This window comes from Lathyrus oleraceus, chromosome 3 (genome assembly GCF_024323335.1).
Source record: "Lathyrus oleraceus cultivar Zhongwan6 chromosome 3, CAAS_Psat_ZW6_1.0, whole genome shotgun sequence".
NCBI lineage: Eukaryota > Viridiplantae > Streptophyta > Magnoliopsida > Fabales > Fabaceae > Lathyrus > Lathyrus oleraceus.
Window position 1 is genome coordinate 23,665,828 of NC_066581.1, and position 21,347 is coordinate 23,687,174.

Consider the following 21,347-nt stretch of genomic DNA (forward strand, 5'->3'; position numbering starts at 1 on the left):
GTAGATTTGGCAGAATTAAAAGAAGCACCACCCTACGCCTGCAAATTACTTACACCTTCGAATGGCAGAAATCCTGTCGAAACTGAAAAGAACGAAAGATTTCCCAAAAAGACTTACACATTTGATGTTACCAAATGTGACGAGATCTTCGATTTATTAGTAAAAGATGGACAAATGATAGTGCCTCCTAATACCATGATTCCTCCGTTAGAACAACGAAAGAAAAGAGGTTTCTGTAAATATCACAGTTTTTTGGGCCATAAAACTTCACAATGCTTTCTTTTCAAGGATCTTTTTTAGAATGCAATCAGAGATGGCCGCCTCAAGTTCGCCGACAAAGGGAAAAACCAGATGAAAGTTGATACTGATCCCCTTAACATTGCTGAGACAAACTATGCTGAACCTGTCGAAATCAACATGGTTGACGTAAGGGAAGTGGAGGCTGTAAAAGCAACAGGAACTGGAGGCTACACGCTGGATGGAAAGAAGGCTACTGATGGCCTAAGTAACGACGTTTCCTTTGGAACCTCTGTTAAAGGTAAACAGGTTGCTAACGTCGAACCAAGGACCACTGAAGGTCTCAAAGTGAAAACAACCGAGGCTACCGAGGGCCTAAGAAAGAAGTTCGAAGCAATTTCAATCACTGATGGCGCTAGTCTGGGTGTCAACATGGTAGACTTGAAGCAAAACTCCCCAGAAATGGAGGAAGTGGAGGAATGTCTGAAGATGGAGCAAGGAGGGATGAAGTTTGGCTATCCCAAAGCCAACTAAAGCCTACGTGAGCATCTCTGGAGATGTCACAAAAAGAATGCAGACATGTTGCTGTACCCAAGATGCAGCATCAGGATATCTCGAAGGGTGGCTGAGGATTACGAGAGATGGCAACGAACAAAGACCGAGAGAAACTGGAGGAAAGAAAGCCAATTGCAGAAGGTGTATCCCACACCAGGAGAAAGCCTTCTGGGTTTCATTGTGCGCTGCTACAAATATGAAACGAAATGTTTGATGTGTCCCAGGTGTGGGGCAGTGTACAATAGAGAATTAGCCAAAGCATTTGAAAGAATCCCATATGACCAAGGTTGGGACGGACATTGAGGTAATCCAAACATGTATAGCTTCGACAAGAGGGGAGCACCTAGGAGGCCAGATAGCCCTCACCCAAGGGCAAAGAGAGTCATGTTTAAATTGCCAGCAGAAGTCCTTGAGGACAAGCGGACTCAGGCGGGACCAAAGAAAGGAAAGTGGAGGAGTTTCAAAGATGGAGGAAGAACCTCGTGGGCGTACAGAAAACAATTTCAGGCGTCCAAAAGAGAGGCTATCAGGCTAGAAAATTACAAAGGAAAGAACCCTATGTCAAGATCCCAATGGTGAAGACATCAAAGGATGAGGAAAGCAGAAAGAGAAATGAATCTAAAAGAAACTGGAGAATCCAGCAGCATTAAGAATCCCCAAAATATCATGGATTCGACCAAACCACCCGTAGGAAGAAAGTTATTTCCAGATGAAAACATAACTCAGAAGGTTCAGAAGGAACAAGGAAGAGAAGAGGAAATGCTCACAAACGATTTTGAGTCCGACGGAGTGTCTTCTGTGAATATGAATTGCAACGTAGTCTCAGTCCTGCCGTACGAGTATAACCAGGAAACAGAGGTTGAAGATAATGAGGAAGCGGACGCTGCGGAGATGGCGAAGCATCAACCAGTGTGTTATTATGTTCTGAACAGTGGTGCTATCGAAGAACAGAACACTATTTTCGAAAGGCCTCACCAGGAGATGCAGAGTCACCTCAAGCCCCTATACATTAGGGCAAAAGTTGGACAGGTGGGAGTGAATAAAGTCTTGGTGGACGGGGGAGCAGCAGTCAATTTGATGCCCCAATTCATGTTGAAAAAGATAGGGATGTTCGACACTGATGTCAAACCTCACAACCGTGTATTGTCAAATTATGAAGGTAATATAGGACAAACGTTGGGCGTCATACAAGTGGACCTGAGTGTTGGGTCAATCTCAAGACCAACAATGTTTATGGTAATACCTGCAAAAGCAAATTACAACTTACTACTAGGGAGAGAATGGATACATGGAATAGGAGCGGTCCCTTCGACCATGCATCAAAGAATATCTATCTGGAGAGAAGATGGCGTGGTAAAGAATGTCGAAGCTGACCAAAGTTACTTCATGGCAGAAGTAAACCATGTGGACAAGAGAAACTTCAACAGGAATTTGGCGCACATAGGACCATGTTACCCAGCGGAAGAAGGCTACGCCCCAAATAAAAATGCCTTGTACTTCTTGACTCTCCACCCAAATGGCTTTCAGTGGGATAGGGAGATTATGCGAGACCCAGAAATAGGAGAATCATATGAAATACGGCCAACAGGCTGGGATGAAGACCTGTACTATGACTGAGTTTTCTTTCTTCGAAAAGATTTCGGCTTACATGGCTGAGAACAAAAGACAAGCGGACCTCGAAGCCGAGATAACAAACATGGCTAACAAAGCCACATATGGTGAAATCTGTAATACAGGACCAAGGGAGTTCTTTAAACCAAAACCCCCTGACGAACAAGTACCTGTGGAACCAACAGAACAGAGGTTGGACGCCATTTACGACAAAGAGCCTCTGGGATTTGAAAAAGATCCAGTGACGTCAAGTGCAAAGATCTTAGCGCAAGATCCTCTCGAGGAGATTGATCTCGGAGATGGAAGTGCAAAAAGAATTACCTACATCAGCGCTAAACTGGACCCCAAGTTAAAAGTGAGAGTTATTGAATTACTAAGGAAGAACAAAGATTGCTTCGCTTGGGATTACGACGAGATGCCTGGTTTGAAGAGGGACTTGGTCAAATTAAAGTTTCCTATAAAGGATGGCAAGAAGCCCATCAAGTAGACTCCAAGAAGATTCACCCCAGAAATCCTCACAAAGATAAAAAAAGAGGTCTGAAGACTTCTTCGTTGCAATTTCATCAGGACCACAAGGTATGTCGATTGGATTGCTAATATTGTCCCTGTTATCAAGAAAAATGGCTTTTTGCGAGTATGTATAGATTTTCGTGATCTAAATGCAGCAACCCCTAAGGATGAGTATCCAATGTCTGTGGCAGATATGTTGGTTGACTCAGCCGTAGGCTATGAATATCTCAGCATGCTTGATGGATATTCTGGCTATAACCAGATTTTCATTGCAGAAGAAGATGTTTCTAAAACAGCTTTTCGATGTCCAGGGGCAATAGGCACTTATGAGTGGATAGTTATGCCTTTTGGCCTAAAAAACGCTGAGGCAACATACCAGCGAGCAATGAATTCTATATTTCATAATTATATAGAGACATTCATGCAAGTATACATAGATGACATTGTGATAAAATCTACGTCAGATGAAGATCATCTATCCCATCTCAGCCAATCATTCAAAAGAATGTGAAAACATGGCTTAAAAATGAATCCTCTTAAGTGTGCATTCTTTGTGCAGGCTGGAGATTTTCTGGGCTTTGTGGTCCACAAAAAGGGGATAGAAATCAATCAGAACAAGACGAAGCCTATTATTGAGACCAAAGCACCATCAACCAAAAAGGAATTGCAGTCATTATTAGGAAAGATAAACTTCCTAAGAAGATTCATCTCGAATTTAAGTGGTCGAACTCAAGCCTTCTCTCCCCTTCTGCGCCTGAAACAGGGGAAGTTCGAATGGAATGACGAACATCAAAAGGCATTCGACAAGATCAAACATTATCTGACAAATCCTCTTATATTGACACCACCATGTGGAAAGAAGCCTATGAGACTGTATATATCATCTTTCGACACTACCATAGGTAGCATGTTGGCGCAAGAGAATGAAGATGGCGTCGAAAGAGCCATTATTACCTTAGTAGGGTTTTAAATGATGTAGAAACTAGATACACTTCAATAGAAAAGTTGTGTCTTTATTTGCATTTCTCTTGTACTAAACTCAAGTATTATATAAAACCTATTAATTTATACATCTCTTCGCATTTTGATGTCATCAAGTATATGTTATCTAAGCCAATAATGCACAGTCGAATTGGCAAATGGGCTTTAGCACTCACTGAATACTCTTTAACCTTTATGCCTTTAAGGGTGATGAAGGGACAAATAGTATCAGACTTTATTGTAGACCATGCAGTGGTCGAAAATCCTCAACTTCAAGTCGAGTTGAAACCTTGAAATTATTCTTCGACGGTTCCACTCATAAGGATGGAAGTGGGGTTGGGATAATGTTAATTTCTCCTGACGAAATTCCAACAAAACTCAAATATAGAATTGAAGGTCCCCTTTGTTCCAACAACGAAGCAGAATATGAAGCCCTTATTGCAGGACTTGAGGCTTTGTTGGAATTGGGGGCAACTAGGGTCGAAATTAAAGGAGATTCAGAATTAGTAATCAAGCAACTGACGAAGGAGTACAAATGTATAAAAGAAAATTTGATTATGTACTTCGTCATTGCAAATAGGTTACTCAAAAAATTTGAATACGTCGACATTAAACATGTCCCTAGAATAAAAAACCAAGAGGCTAACGACTTAGCACAAATAGCCTCAGGGTATAGAATTTCAAAAGAGAAGCTAGGAGAACTTGTCGAAGTAAGAGGAAAGGCAATGGCTGCCAGATTATCTCCGACAGATTTGGAAAGCACCCAGTTAGGATATAGTAACAAAGAGGAGTTTGAAGTATTGGCCATTGATACCTTGATAGATACAGATTGGAGGAATCCAATTATTAATTATCTCAAGGACCCTTCGACAGACACAGAAAGAAAAACCAAGTATAGGGCTTTGTCTTATGTATTGATAGGGAATGAATTATTCAAGAAAACCCCTGAAGGGATCCTGTTGAAATGCTTAGGAGAAAGCGAAGCTTAGTTGACATTATCTAGTGTACATAGTGAAGCTTGTGGAGCACATCAGGCAGGCCATAAGATGAAATGGTTGCTTTTCAGATATGGAATGTATTGGCCCACCATGTTAAAAGATTGTATAGAATTTGATAAGGGTTGCCAAGAATGTCAAATACATGCAGGAATTCAACATGCTCCTGCAAGTGAACTCCATACAATTATTAAGCCTTGGCCTTTCAGAGGTTGGGCATTAGATCTAATTGGGGAAATTAGACCCAATTCATCCAAAGGTCAAAGATACATACTTGTAGGAATTGACTTTTTCAATAAATGGGTCGAAGCAGTACCTTTAGTAAATGTGGATCAAGAAACTGTTATCAAATTCATTCAAAGGAACAGATTTGGAATCCCAGAAAGTATAACAACAGATCAAGGATCAGTTTTTACTGGTCGAAAGATGCCAGAATTTGCAAAGGAAATGAGGTTCAAATTGTTAACATCCACACCCTATTATGCTCAAGCCAATGGGCAAGTTGAAGCAGCCAACAAAGTAATAATTGGGTTAATCAAAAAGCATGTAGGAAAAAAGCCAAAAAATTGGCATAAAACTTTAGACGAAGCACTCTGGGCTTGTCGAACCTCCCCTAAAGAAGCCACTAAAACTACACCTTTCCAGCTTACATTTCGACATGATGCAGTACTACCTGTCGAAGTCTACTTGCAATCAGTAAGAATCCAAAGACAAGGAGAAATTCCATCTGACTTATACTAGGAAATGATGATAAATGAGCTGGTGGATTTGGACGAAGAAAGGTTACATGCGTTAGAAGTATTAAGAAGACAGAAGGAGAGGGTAGCAAGGGCATACAATAAGAGGGTCAAAGGTAAAACCTTTACTATGAATGATTTAGTTTGGAAAGTCATATTACCTATGAATCGAAAGAATAAGGCATTAGGAAAATGGTCTCCATATTGGGAAGGACCTTTTCGAATTTTAAAAGCCTTTTCAAACAATGCATACGAAATAGAAGAACTAGCAGAGGATCGAAGAATCCTAAAAGTAAATGGAAAATACTTAAAGAAGTATAAACCATTTATGCACGAAGTTAGAATCATAACAACATAGTAGGTAAAAAACTATCATGGCCAAAATGGTGAAGATATTTAAACTCAAAATATGTGCCAAAACGGTTTTTGTCTTAATCAAAGTTACAAGTAAACAAGAGTCGAATAAAGAAAATACAGGAGTAAATCAAAAAGGAATAGTGGCCCTCATCCGATCATATTTCTTCTTCGCCAAGCCAATTTTATATTGAACAGCCGCTTGAACTCCTCTGAGGCGTGAAATATCTTCGTTCATAGCCGTAGCTTTTTCGACGTGATCCACGCTTTGCTTCGCCAGATCATCAGCTTCAGTACTATCCAAGCCTCGGATAGCAGCCTGCTTCGCCTTAGCATCAGAAATCTTCTGCTGCAATTCTGCAATATGAGATTCCCAAAGACGTAACAAAGCAGTGTAAGTGTCGAACTCTGCTTGGGCTGATTTTCTGGAAGCGGCTAACTCCTCAGAAGCTTATGAAGTTTGAAGGGCATTGTCAAACTCAATGGCTTGAGCTTTTTCAGTCGATAGAAGCTTAGCTTTGGCATCCACCTCCCTATGATATTCAACACACACTTGGTCAATGAGGTTCTGAATATCAATAAGGGCTTCACCTACATCAGCAGGGCAAGCAGTGATGTTAATCTTGCTTATCAGCTTCTTTATGCTAAAGCTCGCCCCCACATTATTCTTCAGCTCGTCAAAGAGATTTACATCAAAAACTGCCTTCTTCACCTGCTGAAGGAGTTCGTCATGTGATGCTTCGGTTGCACTAGCACCAGATTGAGTCGAAGCTCCAGAAATACTTTGCTCTGAAGAAGACTCTCTTTGAGCCATCATTAACCTCAGATACTTGAGGGGATCATTTTGTTTTAAAGATCTTTTCTCCTCCTCAGTGAGTGGTATGGGCGAAGTCTGGGTGATGGATGGTCGAACTTTAGTTGGATTTGGGACCGTATCGACGCTGGCATTACTAGTTCCAGTTTGATTTCCCTCAGTGTCAGCTTCTCCCATATTCATGTCTTCATCTTCTTGAAAATACCCCTCAATTTCATCTGAATCCTGATCGTCCTCATCAGCATCATTTGAAGGGAACGCAACTCTGGCAGGAGAATTACTAGGAGTATCCTCAGAGTTTTCTTTCCCTGTTGAGTCCTTCTCGTCAACGTGCTTCGAATCTCTTTTACCATCTTCACCAGGAGAAGAGGTTTCGTCTTTGTTTTGAGCATTGTCTTCTTCAAGATTTTGAGCTCCAGTCGAAGAGCCTTTGTTTTGGATAGCACCGCTGACTATCGGAGGAGAAGACGGATTCATGCCGCTCGAAGGATCACTTTGATTGGCAGTAGAAATGAGGGAAGTGGTGGCTTTGTCCTGAAAATAAAATGTTAGATTGAAAATATGAATTTGTCGAACGATAAAACACTTAAGGTCGAAGTATACCTATTGAGCCTCAGGATCGGAGGCATTTCTCCCAATATGCTCCAGCGCTGTAGCACCAGAAGGATGGGATGGAGTTTTCTTTGGAAGAGGAGGGAGAGTGGAGGTTTCGACACCTTGTTGTTGATTTGGTTGGAAAGGGGCAACTGTTGCCTTATTTTTCTTCTGTTTTTTCTTAAGTGGAGTGGGAGGAGTATCCTCTTCATCATCTTCGACAAGAATGATATTGGCAGGAGAGGTTTTTATTTTCTTGGGTGTCAAGGGAGGCTTGCCACTACCCTGAAGAAAGAAGATTATAAATAATTAGAAAGAAATTCGAAAGAGACAGAGAAGTTATTTGAACTCTTCTTCATTTTTTCTGGAGCAGCGCCAGAAGGTACTCCCTGGCTTGAAGAGGTAGTTGGCCTGGAAGCAGTAGTCGAGCTAGCCTTCGCCACAGGTTTTTCTTTCTTCACCACCTTCCTTTCAACAGCTAAAGAAGGATGTGAGTTAGTCGAAACATGCAAATGTTTAAAAGACTGGCAAAAAACGAAAAGGGTTTGTGAAACCAAGAAATCCAAACATTCCACACCTTCACACGTCGGAGAAGTAATTCTCACTATAGATAAATCAAAGTGAAAGAAGCCTTTGAAACTGTCTAAGGTATGTTTGGTAGCAACTACTCTTTTTACAGGCTTTTGTTGGTCATTTTTTAGTATGTTAAAACTGTTCCCACACGTGAACCAGTAAGGGTAAGGGGGAAAATGACAAAGCAAAATCTGCACTGGGTAACTTTGGAAATTTGGGTTGTTCGCACTCAAAGGCCAAGTCATATTTCAATTCAGATTTTACAACTTTGAGAGATTTTCTTTTGGCAATCTGTTTTTCAAATTTTTCTTTTAAAATTGGAGTTGCATAACAAACGATGTCAACAATGTTCGTTGGGTCATAGACAGTTTCAAAGTACTTTTGGAATGCTTGGATTTCTGCAGAATGAGTAAGCTTACCCTTGGGGACATTTTCCTGCAAAGATGAAAAAGCCTTCGTTAGACGTTCTTTGGTTTCAGCAGTAGAAAACATATTCTTGGAATAGAAATTTGTCCACCAAGTGGCGAAACCATTGGTGGAATAGAACGACGGTTGGAAGGCTATTAATTGGAATTCGGCAAAATTGGCATGGAATTCTTTGTGGATGGCAATGTCTCAAGCGCTCCATTCAGTCCCTGCACAGCAGATCTCGCGCTTTCGTTTGAATAAAGAGAAAGGGATGAGTTAACACAGCCCAAATTGTCGAGAGACAAAATTAGGCTGATAAGCCAACAGACACACATGACTATTTACTGGCAGAATCCTAGAAACGAGTAGCCTTGGGAGGAGAAAGGAACACCATATGTCTTCGATCTCTGTGTTGGCATTTTTCACAACGTCTTCGAGCGAGGCAGAAAACTAGGAAGGACCATGGGTTCGACTGGAAAAAGGAACCATCGAAGGAAGGAAATGGTGACGATTCAAGAACATCAAGGTATATTTGGTGAGGGAAGTTTGTAAGTTATCAACATCATCAGTTGGAGTCAGTCGAAAGAGTCTGGTGCCCCCAATGCTTCGATTCATCATCTCTGGGGCATTTTCTTCGACGTTTCCTCGTGTTGGCAAAAAGAATTCGAAAGTGGCATTAAGCCACAATTGAAGAAGCCAATAAGGCCCAGATAGTAATAGATTGGTGCCAACTTCGTATTCCTTTAACTTAGCACTAGCTGATCCTAGGCTTTCATACAAACTAGCCAATAAGAGTTCACTCAAACACACTCTTTGACCAACATGCAATTGGTTAGCAAGCGTTAAAAATCTCCTAGCAACTTGTAGAGATTTGCAGCAAAAGAAGAACTTGGACAACCATAGATCTAAGAATGCTATATGTTCTATATCAGAAACTTCTTCCCCATCAGCGTGATATAGATTAATGTAAGTACTAAATGAAGCGTTCTTAACGTTGAAGTCAATCAAGTTCTCACAGTCTTGTAGGGGTCGAAGGTCTCTCCTGTCGGAGGAAGTCCAGCAATGGCAGCTACGTCGAAAAGTGTGGGAATCATCATTCCACAAGGAAGATGAAAGGTGTTATAGGTGCTATCCCAGAAATATAGGCTGGATAGTAATAAAGGCTGACAGTAACTGAATCCCAATTTCGACATCTGGATTAGGTCAAAAATACCCAATTCTTTCCAAAATGAGGCTTTCTTCTTCTCAACTTTTGTTAACCAAGCGAGATAGGATTTGTCTAGAGTTGGACAAGACCGAAAGGGTCTGAAACTATCAGTGATAAAGTCCAGTTGAAAAGCCTCTCTCTGGTTTAGATCCTCATTGTCTTTAGAAGAAAAGGTTTTGTTGGCTATGGGTTTAGTAGTATGATGACAAGGAAAAAATTGAGCACACTTCTCTAAATGTTCTTCAGATACTAATGGGCCTAGAAACCCTAAAGCATTTCCAGAAAGAAGGGAAGGAACCATTACCTGAGAAGCAAAAATTGCTTTCTGTTCTTTCAAAAGTTTTGGAGCAGTGATGTATTCTCGGTCCCCAACAGTGATGGTTGTGCTGGTTGGAATGTTCTGGGAAGTAGAAGTTTTTGAAGGTCCAGTACCTTTGATGTTCTTTGATTTCTTTTATTGTTTATCAGAAGACATTGTAATGGACTTTGGAGATTGTGAAGGATTAGGGTTTAGGGAAGAAGAATCATTTTCAGAGAGGTTGAAAAAGATGAACTTAGATGAAAATGGAGATTTCCGTGAAAAGAGAGAGAAAAATGACAAAGGAGCTTTTATAATGCTGAAACTGCGAAGCTGGCTGGTTACGCTTTGCTGGGGTAGTGGGACACGTGGAAGTTTTTTCTGAGAAAAGGGTACAGGGAATACTATTCATTTTCTTGGAAGTTGAAACTCATGATGACATATAACTGCGCACACGTTCTGATGATACGTTTTGAAAAAGTTAATCATGATTAACTGACAAACATGGAGTTTTAGGTCTATGAAAGGTCTCTAGTCGAAATCTGGTGAATACAAAAAATGTCCATTTCTACAGTAATTCGAAATAGACATTTCTTGGGGGCAATTTCTTAGCTGGGGATTTCGACAGATAGCTGAAGGATTTTGGAAATATTATGTTTTGAGAATAAGCAAAAGATGACTGTGGCGAAGCTGTTCAATTCTCTTTGTGGGTGAGCAATTATTTGCTGTCGAAGCCTTGAACTTAGAATATTTTTTGGGTCTTCATAAACCTCTCTTCGACATAGGCTTTCACAGAGTTGAAGCTTCAAACGGAAGTATTTGAAATTTAAACAAAGTCGTTTCGTCAGGCCAACACGTGGAAACATCTGAAACGCTTGAGAACGGCGAACGTGGCAGTCATATGTGTAAAGGCCCTTAGGGTCGAAATACTATAAATAGGGGTCTTAGTTTTAGATTCAGAGGTGGTTCAAACAGATATACAGAAATTCACAAAATACACTCGAAGTACCGGAGCGAGAGAAAAGAGTTTTACGCTGAAAATATATGTATGAAGAACACCATAAGTTTCGTTCATGTTATATTTTTCATACCAATTGTTTAAATTAAAGTATTTTACTGCCCTTTTTATCTGTCGAATTGCCCTTACTTTTCAATAATTTATCATCACTTTTACTTCTGCATTTACACTTCGCTAAGTCTTCATTTCCAGTATTTTCTCAAAACTTAAAGCATTTACTTCGAGTCATTTATCTTTACCTTTCCTAAGTCTTTTCGTTATCTTTAAGAAACCTTTTACTACAAAGTTATCGTCATTTACTTTGTTCATAAAGTCATAGGTTGCATTTAGAATTGTTATCTAAACACCTTTCGTCATCCACAAATTAGAAACGAACTTAACCATGAGTCAAATCACCGTAATAATAATTCTTAAGACACATGTCCTAGGATCAATCTATTCGATCCTGTGAGTTACCAAAAATATATAAATTTGGAAGACTAGCGGTTGTTTATCAGAAATCACTGGTAAACAGTAATACGGTTGGCGGCCCCAGTCCCGTATGCATTTGATATGGATGTACCGTATCAATACAATGCTAGTATTATTGAGAAAGGTCAAGAGGTCTCGTTGCCTACAACCAGTTCAGTAGTAAGCATTGCAGATGTTACGAAGGTGACTCGTAGTGGTCGAGTTTTTGGGCCAGTTGTCCTAGAGAGTAAGGAAGATTTGGTTGTTGGTAAGAAGGCGGAGGTGCCTAGTGTAGATCCTGTTAGTTGTTCAAGAGATAAGTCTGGTGAATCCAACAATTTGAAAGCCAATAGTGATGATGATGTGGTACTTCGACTGATTAAGAGGAGTGAATTCAACGTGGTTGATTAGTTGCTTCAGACTCCCTCTAAGATTTCCGTGTTGTCTCTGCTTTTAAATTCTGAAGCGCACAGAGAAGCACTCCAGAGAGTTCTTGAACAGGCATACGTGGAGCAAGATGTTATTGTGGCTCAATTTGATCACATTGTAGCTAACATCACTTCATGCAACAATCTGAGCTTTTGCGATGAAGAACTCCCTGAAGAGGGAAGAAATCACAATATGGCTTTGCATATTTCGATGAATTGCAAAGAAGATGCTTTGTCAAATGAGCTAGTTGATATTGGTTTGTCACTCAATGTGCTTCCAAAATCAACATTGTCAAAGTTATCTTATCAACGAGCTCCCATGAGGTATAGTGGAGTAATTGTCAAAGCCTTTGATGGCTCTCGCAAGACTGTCATTAGAGAAGTGGACCTTCCAGTCAAGATAGGTCCGAGTGATTTTCATATTACTTTCCAGGTAATGGATATTCACCCGGCCTACAGTTGTTTATTGGGAAGGCCATGGATTCATGAAGCAGGGGTTGTTACTTCCACTCTGCACCAGAAGCTCAAATTTGTCAAGGATGGCAAGTTGGTGATTATGGGAGGTGAGAAAGCATTGTTGGTCATCCATTTGTCATGTTTCTCATATGTGGAAGCTGAGGATGAGGTTGGAACGCCGTTCCAAGCCTTGTCTATTGCTACTGAGAAGAGAGTTGGGGCACATATGTCCTCTCTAAAAGATGCGCAGAAGATTGTTGAAGAAGGTCATGTTGATCAGTGGGGGCGCGTGGTAGAAGTCGCCGAGAACAAGAGAAGAACTGGTTTGGGGTTCCAGAAGGGCTCGTCAACTGTTATATCAGAAGAGATGCAACTCAGCTATCGTAGCGGAGGGTTCATTCATGGGAATGAACAACACTTAGTTGCTGTGCTAGAGGATAATGAAGAGGAAGACTGCACCAACTTTGTGACGCATGGATAGACATGCAACAATTGGACTGATGTTGATATTCCTGTTATTTTTCATCGATCTAAGTAATTTCTTTTTATATTTTAAAAAATCCTTATCCTATGCCTAAGGGAGAAGTGAACATTGTTGGGCATTTTAAATTGATCATCAATAAAATTAATTCTATTCATCCACATCTTTGATGTTTATTTTTTACTTTTTGTTAATTTCTGAAAATGGTAATCACAAAAAACATTAATAAAGAATATAGTTGTCCATCTGCATAATATTTGGTCATAAATTCACTTCTCTAAAATAAAAATATCAAATCATTATGCAGGTTGGTTCCTAACCCCGTTGAATACAATGATCCTTCTCCTTCTCCAAATTTTGAATTCCCTGTGTTTGAGGCCGAGGAGGAAAGTGATGAAGAAGTGAGTGATGAATTGTCTCGCTTACTTGAGCAAGATGAAAAGATTACTCAGCCGTTTGAAGAGCAGATTGAGTTAGTCAACTTGGGTTCTGAAGATGATGTGAAGGAAGTCAAGATTGGGTCTCGATTGTGTCCAGATGATAAGAATGGGTTGATTGATCTTCTTCGAGAGTATTCATATGTGTTTGCTTGGTCCTATCAAGACATGCCTGGTTTGTATTCTGATATTGTGGAGCATAGATTGTCGTTGAAGCCAGAATGCCCGCCAGTCAAACCGAAGTTGAGAAGAACGCATCTTGATATGGCTGTGAAGATCAAAGAGGAAGTGCAGAAGCAAATTGATGTCGGTTTCCTTGTGACTGTGCCGAAGAAAGATGGAAAGGTCTGCATGTGTGTTGACTATAGAGATTTGAATAAAGTCAGTCCAAAAGATGATTTCCCTCTACCACACATTGATATGTTGGTAGACAATACTGCTAAATCAAAGTCTTTTCGTTTATGGATGGATTTTCCGGATATAACCAGATTAAGATGGCACCCGAAGATATGGAGAAGACCACATTCATTACACCCTAGAGAACATTTTGTTATAGAGTGATGCCTTTCGGTTTAAAGAATGCTGGTGCAACTTACCAGAGAGCAATGACTACTCTTTTCATGATATGATGCATAAAGAGATTGAAGTATATGTCTATGACATGATTGCTAAATCAATTGATGAAGAGGAACATGTTGAGCATTTGTTGAAGCTATCCTAGCGATTGAGGAAGTACAAACTCCGCTTGAATCCCAATAAATGTACTTTTGGTGTTCGTTCGGGTAAGTTGTTGGGCTTTATTGTCAGCGATAAAGGTATTGAAGTTGATCCTGCCAAGATCAAAGCAATACAAGAGATGCATGCGCCTAAAACTGAGAAGCAAGTCAGAGGTTTTCTCGGCCGCTTGAATTATATTTCCAGATTCATTTCCCACATGGCTGCCACATGTGCCCCTATATTCAAGCTTCTTCAGAAAGATCAGTCTTGTGATTGGACCGAAGACTGCCAGAAAGCTTTTGACAGTATCAAAGAATATCTGCTTGAGCCTCCGATTTTGTCTCCACCTGTTGAAGGAAGACCGTTGATCATGTATTTGACTGTGCTAGAAGATAGTATGGGTTGTGTTCTTGGTCAGCAAGATGAGACTGGGAAGAGAGAATTTGCAATTTATTACCTTAGTAAGAAGTTCACCGACTGTGAAACATGGTATTCAATGCTTGAGAAAACTTATTGGGCATTGGCTTGGGCTGCTAAGCGTCTGCGTCAGTATACGTTGAATCATACCACTTGGTTAATATCCAAAATGGATTCAATCAAAGCAATCAAAGGTAGTATTTTATCAGAGTATGATATCGAATACTGATCTCAAAAAGCAATCAAAGGTTGAATCATACGTTGAATCATACTGCTTTAACTTGGATAATTTCCCATTGGCAGATGTTGTTATCAGAGTATGATATCGAATACTGATCTCAAAAAGCAATCAAAGGTAGTATTTTGGTTGACCATTTGGCTCACCAACCAATTGAAGATTACCAGTCAGTGCAATATGATTTTCCTGATGAAAAGATTTTGTACTTGAAAATGAAAGATTGTGATGAACCATTGCTAGAAGAAGGGACAGAATCTGGTACCCATTGGGGCATGGTATTTGATGGAGCTGTTAATCAATATGGAAATGGCATTGGGGCAGTGATTATTACTCCTCAAGGCACGCATCTACCATTTACAGCTAGATTGACTTTCAAGTGTACAAATAACATGGCAGGATATAAAGCTTGCATTATGGGGCTTGAAGAGGCCATGAATCTCAGAATCAAGTATTTGAATGTCTTCGGTGATTCAGCTTTGGTAGTGAATCAGATCAAAGGAGAATGGGAGACAAATCAACCCGGTTTAATACCATATAGAGATTATGTGAGGAGGATTTCAACTTTCTTTATTAAGGTTGAGTTTCATCATATCCATCGAGATGAGAACCGGATGGCAGACGCTCTTGCAACATTAGCATCAATGATTATGGTGAAGTATTGGAATGAAGTTCCCAATTTATCTGTGATGTGTCTTGATAGGCCAGCTCATGTGTTCGCTGTTGAAGAGATCAAGGACGAGAAGCCGTGGTATTACGACATCAAATGTTTCCTTCAAAGTCGGATTTACCCGCCTGGGGCATCATTGAAAGATAAGAAGACTTTGAGTAGATTAGCCGGCAATTTCTACTTGAATGGTGATATACTGCACAAGAGAAAATTCGACATAGTTTTGCTCAGATGCGTGGATAGACATGAAGCAGACTTGTTGATGACCGAAGTGCATGAAGGTTCCTTTGGTACTCATTCCAATGGACATGCAATGGCGAAGAAAATGTTGCGAGCAGGTTACTATTGGATGACAATGGAATCTGAATGTTGCAAGTTTGTGAAGAAATGCCACAAGTGTCAAATTTATGCGGATAAGAACATCAAGAAGATTATCTAGAAGATGGTTGTCACATATAAGGATTGGCATGAGATGCTCCCATTTTCTTTGCACGGGTATCATACATCCGTCCGCACTTCAACAGGGGCAACCCCTTTCTCTCTTGATTACGGTATGGAATCAGTACTCCCCGTAGAGGTTGAGATTCCTTCATTGTGTGTGCTTATGGAAGCCAAGTTAACTGAAGCTGAATGGTGTCAGACCAGGTTGGAACAGTTGAATTTGATTGAAGAGAAGAGGTTGACTGCCATGTATCATGGTTAGTTATATCAGCAGAGGATGAAGAAAGCTTTTGATAAGAAGGTCAAACCTCGTGTGTTCAGAGAAGGTGACCTTGTGCTCAAGAAGATTTTGTCGTTCAAGCCAGATTCCAGAGGAAAATGGACTCCCAATTATGAAGGCTCATATGTTGTTAAGAGAGCCTTTTCAGGCGGTGCATTGATTCTTACAACTATGGATGGTGAAGAGTTCACTCGTCCTATGAACGTAGATGCAGTCAAGAAATACTTCGCCTAAAAAAGAAAAGAACAACTCGCTAAGTTGAAAACCCGAAAGGGCGGCTTAGGCAAAAATGAGCGTCTTGGTGGATTGAAAACCCGAAAGGGCGATCCAGGCAAAAATTAGAGACATAAAAACAGAAAATAATTTCCCGATAAGTTGAGTACCCCACCTTGGGGAAACTTATGCAAAAGTTAGGGATTATGGCAAGTAACTACATTCTGCTGATCTTCAGTGATTTTTGAAGACTTGTTTGAGCATAAAAGGTTGACGTCAGTTCATCTTCAGCAGCGGTCAAAACCACAGTGGATATCAAGATTTGGTAGAAGGATTAAGGATCATTTCTATTCAATGTAACCCTTTTCCATGTAAATTACCATTTTCAACTTTGTAAAATCTATGGAGTCTTGTCATTTATAGACTACCATTCTATAAATAAAGTTGAGCTTTTATCCAATTCTTTCTACTCTTATTTACTTCAGCCAATAGTTTTAAATTTTTATTATGATCATTTTGAAATAAAAATTTTAAATCAAAATCAAATTTTCTTAAATATATAAAAGCAAAAACTTCCCCAAAGCAAGTAACAGTAATCTCAATAGCATTTCAGTGAATAGCAAGTCCTTAAGTGTGAAGCATTCGAGGTTCCCCAAGCAGTAACTCTTCGGGTATCTCTAAGCATCAATGTTGATTCATGTCCTCAGTAGAGTGTTGTTGTCCTCACCTAGCGGATTCAGTTCCCCTGTGGAGTGTTTGATACACTAGTGGAATTTCTTTTCTGTTCCCCAGCTGAGTTGATTAATTCAAATCCCCAGCAGTGTATCCTTGTCCCCAACAAAGTTTCGGCCTTCCCAACGGAGTTCGTATTTGTTCAGCAGGTAGATCATCATCAGAAGATGTTTGATCACTCCCTAGTAGATTGCTTTGGTATCTCCACCAATCGTCGTATCTTTGCTCCCAATCAGAGTTCCTTCCTGGTTTCTGAGCAACTTTTTGATTCCTCCCCAGTAGGGTTGTATCCCATTTTTATGGTGTTGACCAAAAATTCCCTACAATTGGATGCGTTTTCTCCTCGGCAGATATCCTCCTTCCCTAGCTAGGGTTTGAGCTTTTGGGATGTTGATCTCTCTGTTCTTCAGTAGTTTGTCTCCATGATTTTTTGTGGATTGACCGAGGATTGTACTGTTGGTTCAATTTCTTTGCGACACCTCTATATCCTTCGTGATCGTTTTGTCAACATAATCACCATATATACATATACATATACATATACATTCATATAATTTCATGATTTGCATATCCTGCATCTTCATATTTGATTGGTTTGAGATTTTCATTCTCTGGTGTCTGTCCTCTTTCAAGCATAGAGTGTCAGCCCCTAAGCAAAAAAGAATTTAACCTTTCTCTGTTTCCCCACTGAGTTTGTTTCCTCGTGGATGATTGTTATTTCAGTTTCCTCTCCGACAAATGTTCCGGATGGAATTACTCCCCTTGAGTTATGTCCTCATTGGGTTGTGTCTTGATTGACTGTTCTTTCTAGCTCTTACCTAGATAGATATTTTGGTCCCCTAAGAGTCTATTACCCAGTAGCTGGTAATATTCTTCTTAGTTTACGGTTTGTTACTGCTTGCCCAATACCCGACAAAAGTACCCATTTTCTTCCCAGTGGAGCCCCCTGAAGTATATCCTTGATATGTTCATCTTAACCAGGTGACGGATATCTTTCTTTCCCCCTGCAGGAGTCTATCCTTGATATATTCACTTTAACTAGTGACAGATATTCTCTTCTTTGGTATTCTACCCATTAAAAAGGTAGTTGTAATTCCTACTCTTTTGTTCCCCAGAGAGTCAATCTTGATATGTTCACTTTAACTAGTGATGGACTTTCTCTTCTTTGGTCTTCTACCCAGTAACCGGTACTTGTAAATCCTATTGTTCCCCTGGCGGAGTCTATCCTTGATATGTTCACTTTAACCAGTGACAGATATTCTCTCCTTTGGTATTCTATCTAGTAACTGATAGATGTAATCCCTATTTTCTCCCCTTTCAGAGTTTATCCTTGATATGTTCATCTTAACCGGTGACGAATTTTCTCTTTGATTGGTCTTCTACCCATTAACTGGTAGTTGTAAATCCTGCTTTGTCCCCTCGCAGAGTTTAATCCTTGATATGTTCATCCTAACCGGTGACGGATTCCCTCTCCGACGGTTTTCTATCTAGTTTTCGATAGATGTAATTTACCTTTTGTTGTTCAGTTGGTATATCCTTGATATGTTCATCCTAACCGATGACGAGTATCCTCCTTGACATCCCCAGGCAAGTCTATCCTTGATATGTTCATCTTAACCGGTGACGGATTTTCTTCCCTGTTGAGTTTATCCTTGATATGTTCATCTTAACCGATGACGGATACTCTCACCCTTTGGTCTTCTGCCCAGTAACTGGCAGTTGTAAATCCTTTTTTCTACAATTTTCCTTAGCAAGGCTATTCTTACCCAGTAATCGGTAATGAATATTACCTCCTGGTGGTCCTCAGCGAGTCATCCTTGATATGTTCATCCTAACCGATGACGGATGTTCTCCCTGTCAGATCTTTATTATCTCCTTACCCAGTAACAGGTAGTAGATAATATATTTTTTCTCCTCCTGCGTTGAAGTTTAACGCTTCCCCAGTCGAGTCGAGTGCGCATTTCCTTAGTGAAATCGCTTGTTCCCCTGCATGAGTCGAATACTTTAGTTTTGTCCTGACTTACTTGTATCCCCTGCAGATGTTGTTTGTTTCCTTGGCTGAGTCTTTCCATTTTTTATATGGATCTCCTTGAGTACCCCAGTAGTTTTAAGTCGTAGCTTGGTCTACGGATAACTACTTTTATCCCCTAGAGTCTCTGTCCCCCTAGTGAGTTTTCCTTATGGAATGCATTGTGCTCCTGCGGATTTTCGGTCCCTCTGATTTCTTTTTCCTTTGTGGCAATATTTCCCCATAAAGCATCAACTTTTGCATTCATATCATATGCATCATGAGGTCTCTTAGGGACCAAAATTTGTTTCTCTATGTTGTTATTTAAGCCCATTCTACTGAGTCGAGCCGAAGATTTTAACATTCACCTCCTCAGTTAGAATATCCTTAAATAGGGGAAATTGTAAGACCCCAATTTTGACCCTAAGATCCCTCATGCATTTCATCATAAGCATTAGCATTGGGATCATACCTTGGTATCCTCCTTACCCCTACTTCATTGGGTTTGTTTTGGGAGAGATCATCAAGCACTTTGTGATTATATCATGCTTGTATTTTATCATTTTTACTAACCAAAATACCAAAAATATGTCTTTGTATCCATCTAACTCTTTTTGTAGGTAGGGACATGATTTCCTTGATTCATTGATCACATCTAGGGTTTGAGACCCTCATGAACAAAGAGCATAATCAAGAATTTATTCAAGAGTGGTTATGAGCATCATATATGAGTCCCAATTGTTACTACATGTTATATTGATCAAGTTTGCTTCAAGAGTTTAAGGGTGATTTGCCTTGGAAACCCTAGTTTGACTGGGTATCTTAAGTAACTTCTCCAACAAGCTACCTCACCAATTGATAAAATTTCTCAAGGAACACTTCAAAATTAATCATCGTATGCATATATGATCTACCATGAGCCAATAAAGTCAAGATAATTGGAAATTAGCAAGTTGGTTGATGGTGGTTGGCCAAATGAATTCATCTAATCAAAACTGGGTCTCCCTAGACCCTATCTCCTACACTTTTCACCATATGACAATGCTTCCAAGAGAAAACTTACTCTAAATTACATTATAAACAACTTTCATGTTGAGACCTATATCTAGTTTTGCTTGGTAAATCATTTTCTATGTTGAAACATTATAGGTCATTTTGTCTAAACCCTAATTTGAAAGTCAACTTCCCAAGGCCATAACTTGCTCAATTTTTATGAGATGAAATATTTCCATGTTGCACAATCAAATTCAATGTGTCTACTTCAACTTTGATGTTTGGAGTAGGAGCTAATTCAACTTATTTGCACATATGATATGAAGCTACATTATAGGTCACTTTTGACTTATACCATTGATCAAGTGATTTTGCCAAACTTCAAAAATGCATAACTCTATCATTTCAAATCCAAATGACATTAAATTGGTGACCATTTTGAAGGTCTTTGAGAGTGATACAACTTTTATGAAGACATTTTTCTCATCTGAAGCTCCCATAAAAAGTTAAGCAAGGTGGAACATTGAGACATATGGCTTGACACTTAGAAAAAATTTGATATGTCAAATTTTTCCAAACTTCCACCTCAAATATCTCTAAGTTCCAAGATCCAAATGAAAAAGTGTTCAACATCTAACTTGTTCCTCTTGATCTTGCCTTTCCAAGGAGCTAAAATTCATGCATTTTGGATAAGAAATGCATAGGCTGCGCATGGCTTAAACAGGCAGGTATCATGTGTCATGGATCAAACTTCAAACAACAATGCTCAATTGCCTAGCAATCCAATCCACCTCCAATACATCTGAATTGCATTATGGACTTTTGAAAATTCATTTGATGGGCCTATGCGCGCCCATGCCGCTTGCTTACATCATTTTGCCAATTTTGGAAACTTAAAGGAGTGTGCAATTATCATTTGAATTCTCTATAAATTGAAGCTCAATTACTCAGAATCAACAAACACACTGCGCAAGCTTTGATTCCCCACAGAAAACCCTTCATACCAAGTGGAAGACCCTAATTTTGACCCTAAGATCCCTCATGTCATCATATCATTGCACATTGCATTTGCCTCAAGGATCATAACATCTTTGCTCCTTAACCTTTGGTTGGGAACTTGTGTGAGTTGGTTTGAGACCACCAAGCATGCTTGAATTGTATATTATTGCTTTTATCATTTTGTTTACTAACCAAAAGAACAAAAATAAGTCACTAACATCTTTTGTTTTGTAGCTTGAGCAATCATAAGATCCAAGGCTCCTAGAAGGCCCATATACTCATTGATGTGGCCAGATGAAGTAAAAGCAAGCATGACAATCGTTCACAAAGCTCTCAATAATCATATATGCCTCTAAAATATCTTAATTTGTCAATTTTATCAAAGCAAACAAAAGGGCTGGAGGATTGTTTCCCAAGGAAACCCTAATTCAACCATGCATCAATTGTGCCTTGCTCATGAAGCAACCTCAACCCATGATCAAATACAATCAAGGGAAG

The 21,347-nt window shown here is 39.7% G+C and overlaps 1 protein-coding gene across 1 annotated transcript; it reads left to right on the top strand.

The window, feature by feature from the left end:
* Positions 1 to 2,440: 2,440 nt before the first annotated feature.
* On the top strand, positions 2,441 to 4,883 carry LOC127129449 (uncharacterized). The gene is made up of 4 exons (XM_051058634.1): positions 2,441 to 2,886; positions 2,971 to 3,340; positions 3,473 to 3,786; positions 4,475 to 4,883. The coding sequence occupies exons 1-4, from the start codon at positions 2,441 to 2,443 to the stop codon at positions 4,881 to 4,883; spliced, it is 1,539 nt and encodes a 512-aa protein (XP_050914591.1).
* Positions 4,884 to 21,347: the final 16,464 nt, after the last annotated feature.

Excerpts from the sequence above, each read along its gene's own strand:
- LOC127129449 (XM_051058634.1), top strand. The coding sequence starts at position 2,441 with ATGGCTGAGAACAAAAGACAAGCGGACCTCGAAGCCGAGATAACAAAC. Across the intron at positions 3,341-3,472 it reads ATATAGAGACATTCATGCAA|GCTGGAGATTTTCTGGGCTT; the intron begins GTATACATAGAT and ends TTCTTTGTGCAG. Across the intron at positions 3,787-4,474 it reads GGAAAGAAGCCTATGAGACT|GTTACTCAAAAAATTTGAAT; the intron begins GTATATATCATC and ends CATTGCAAATAG.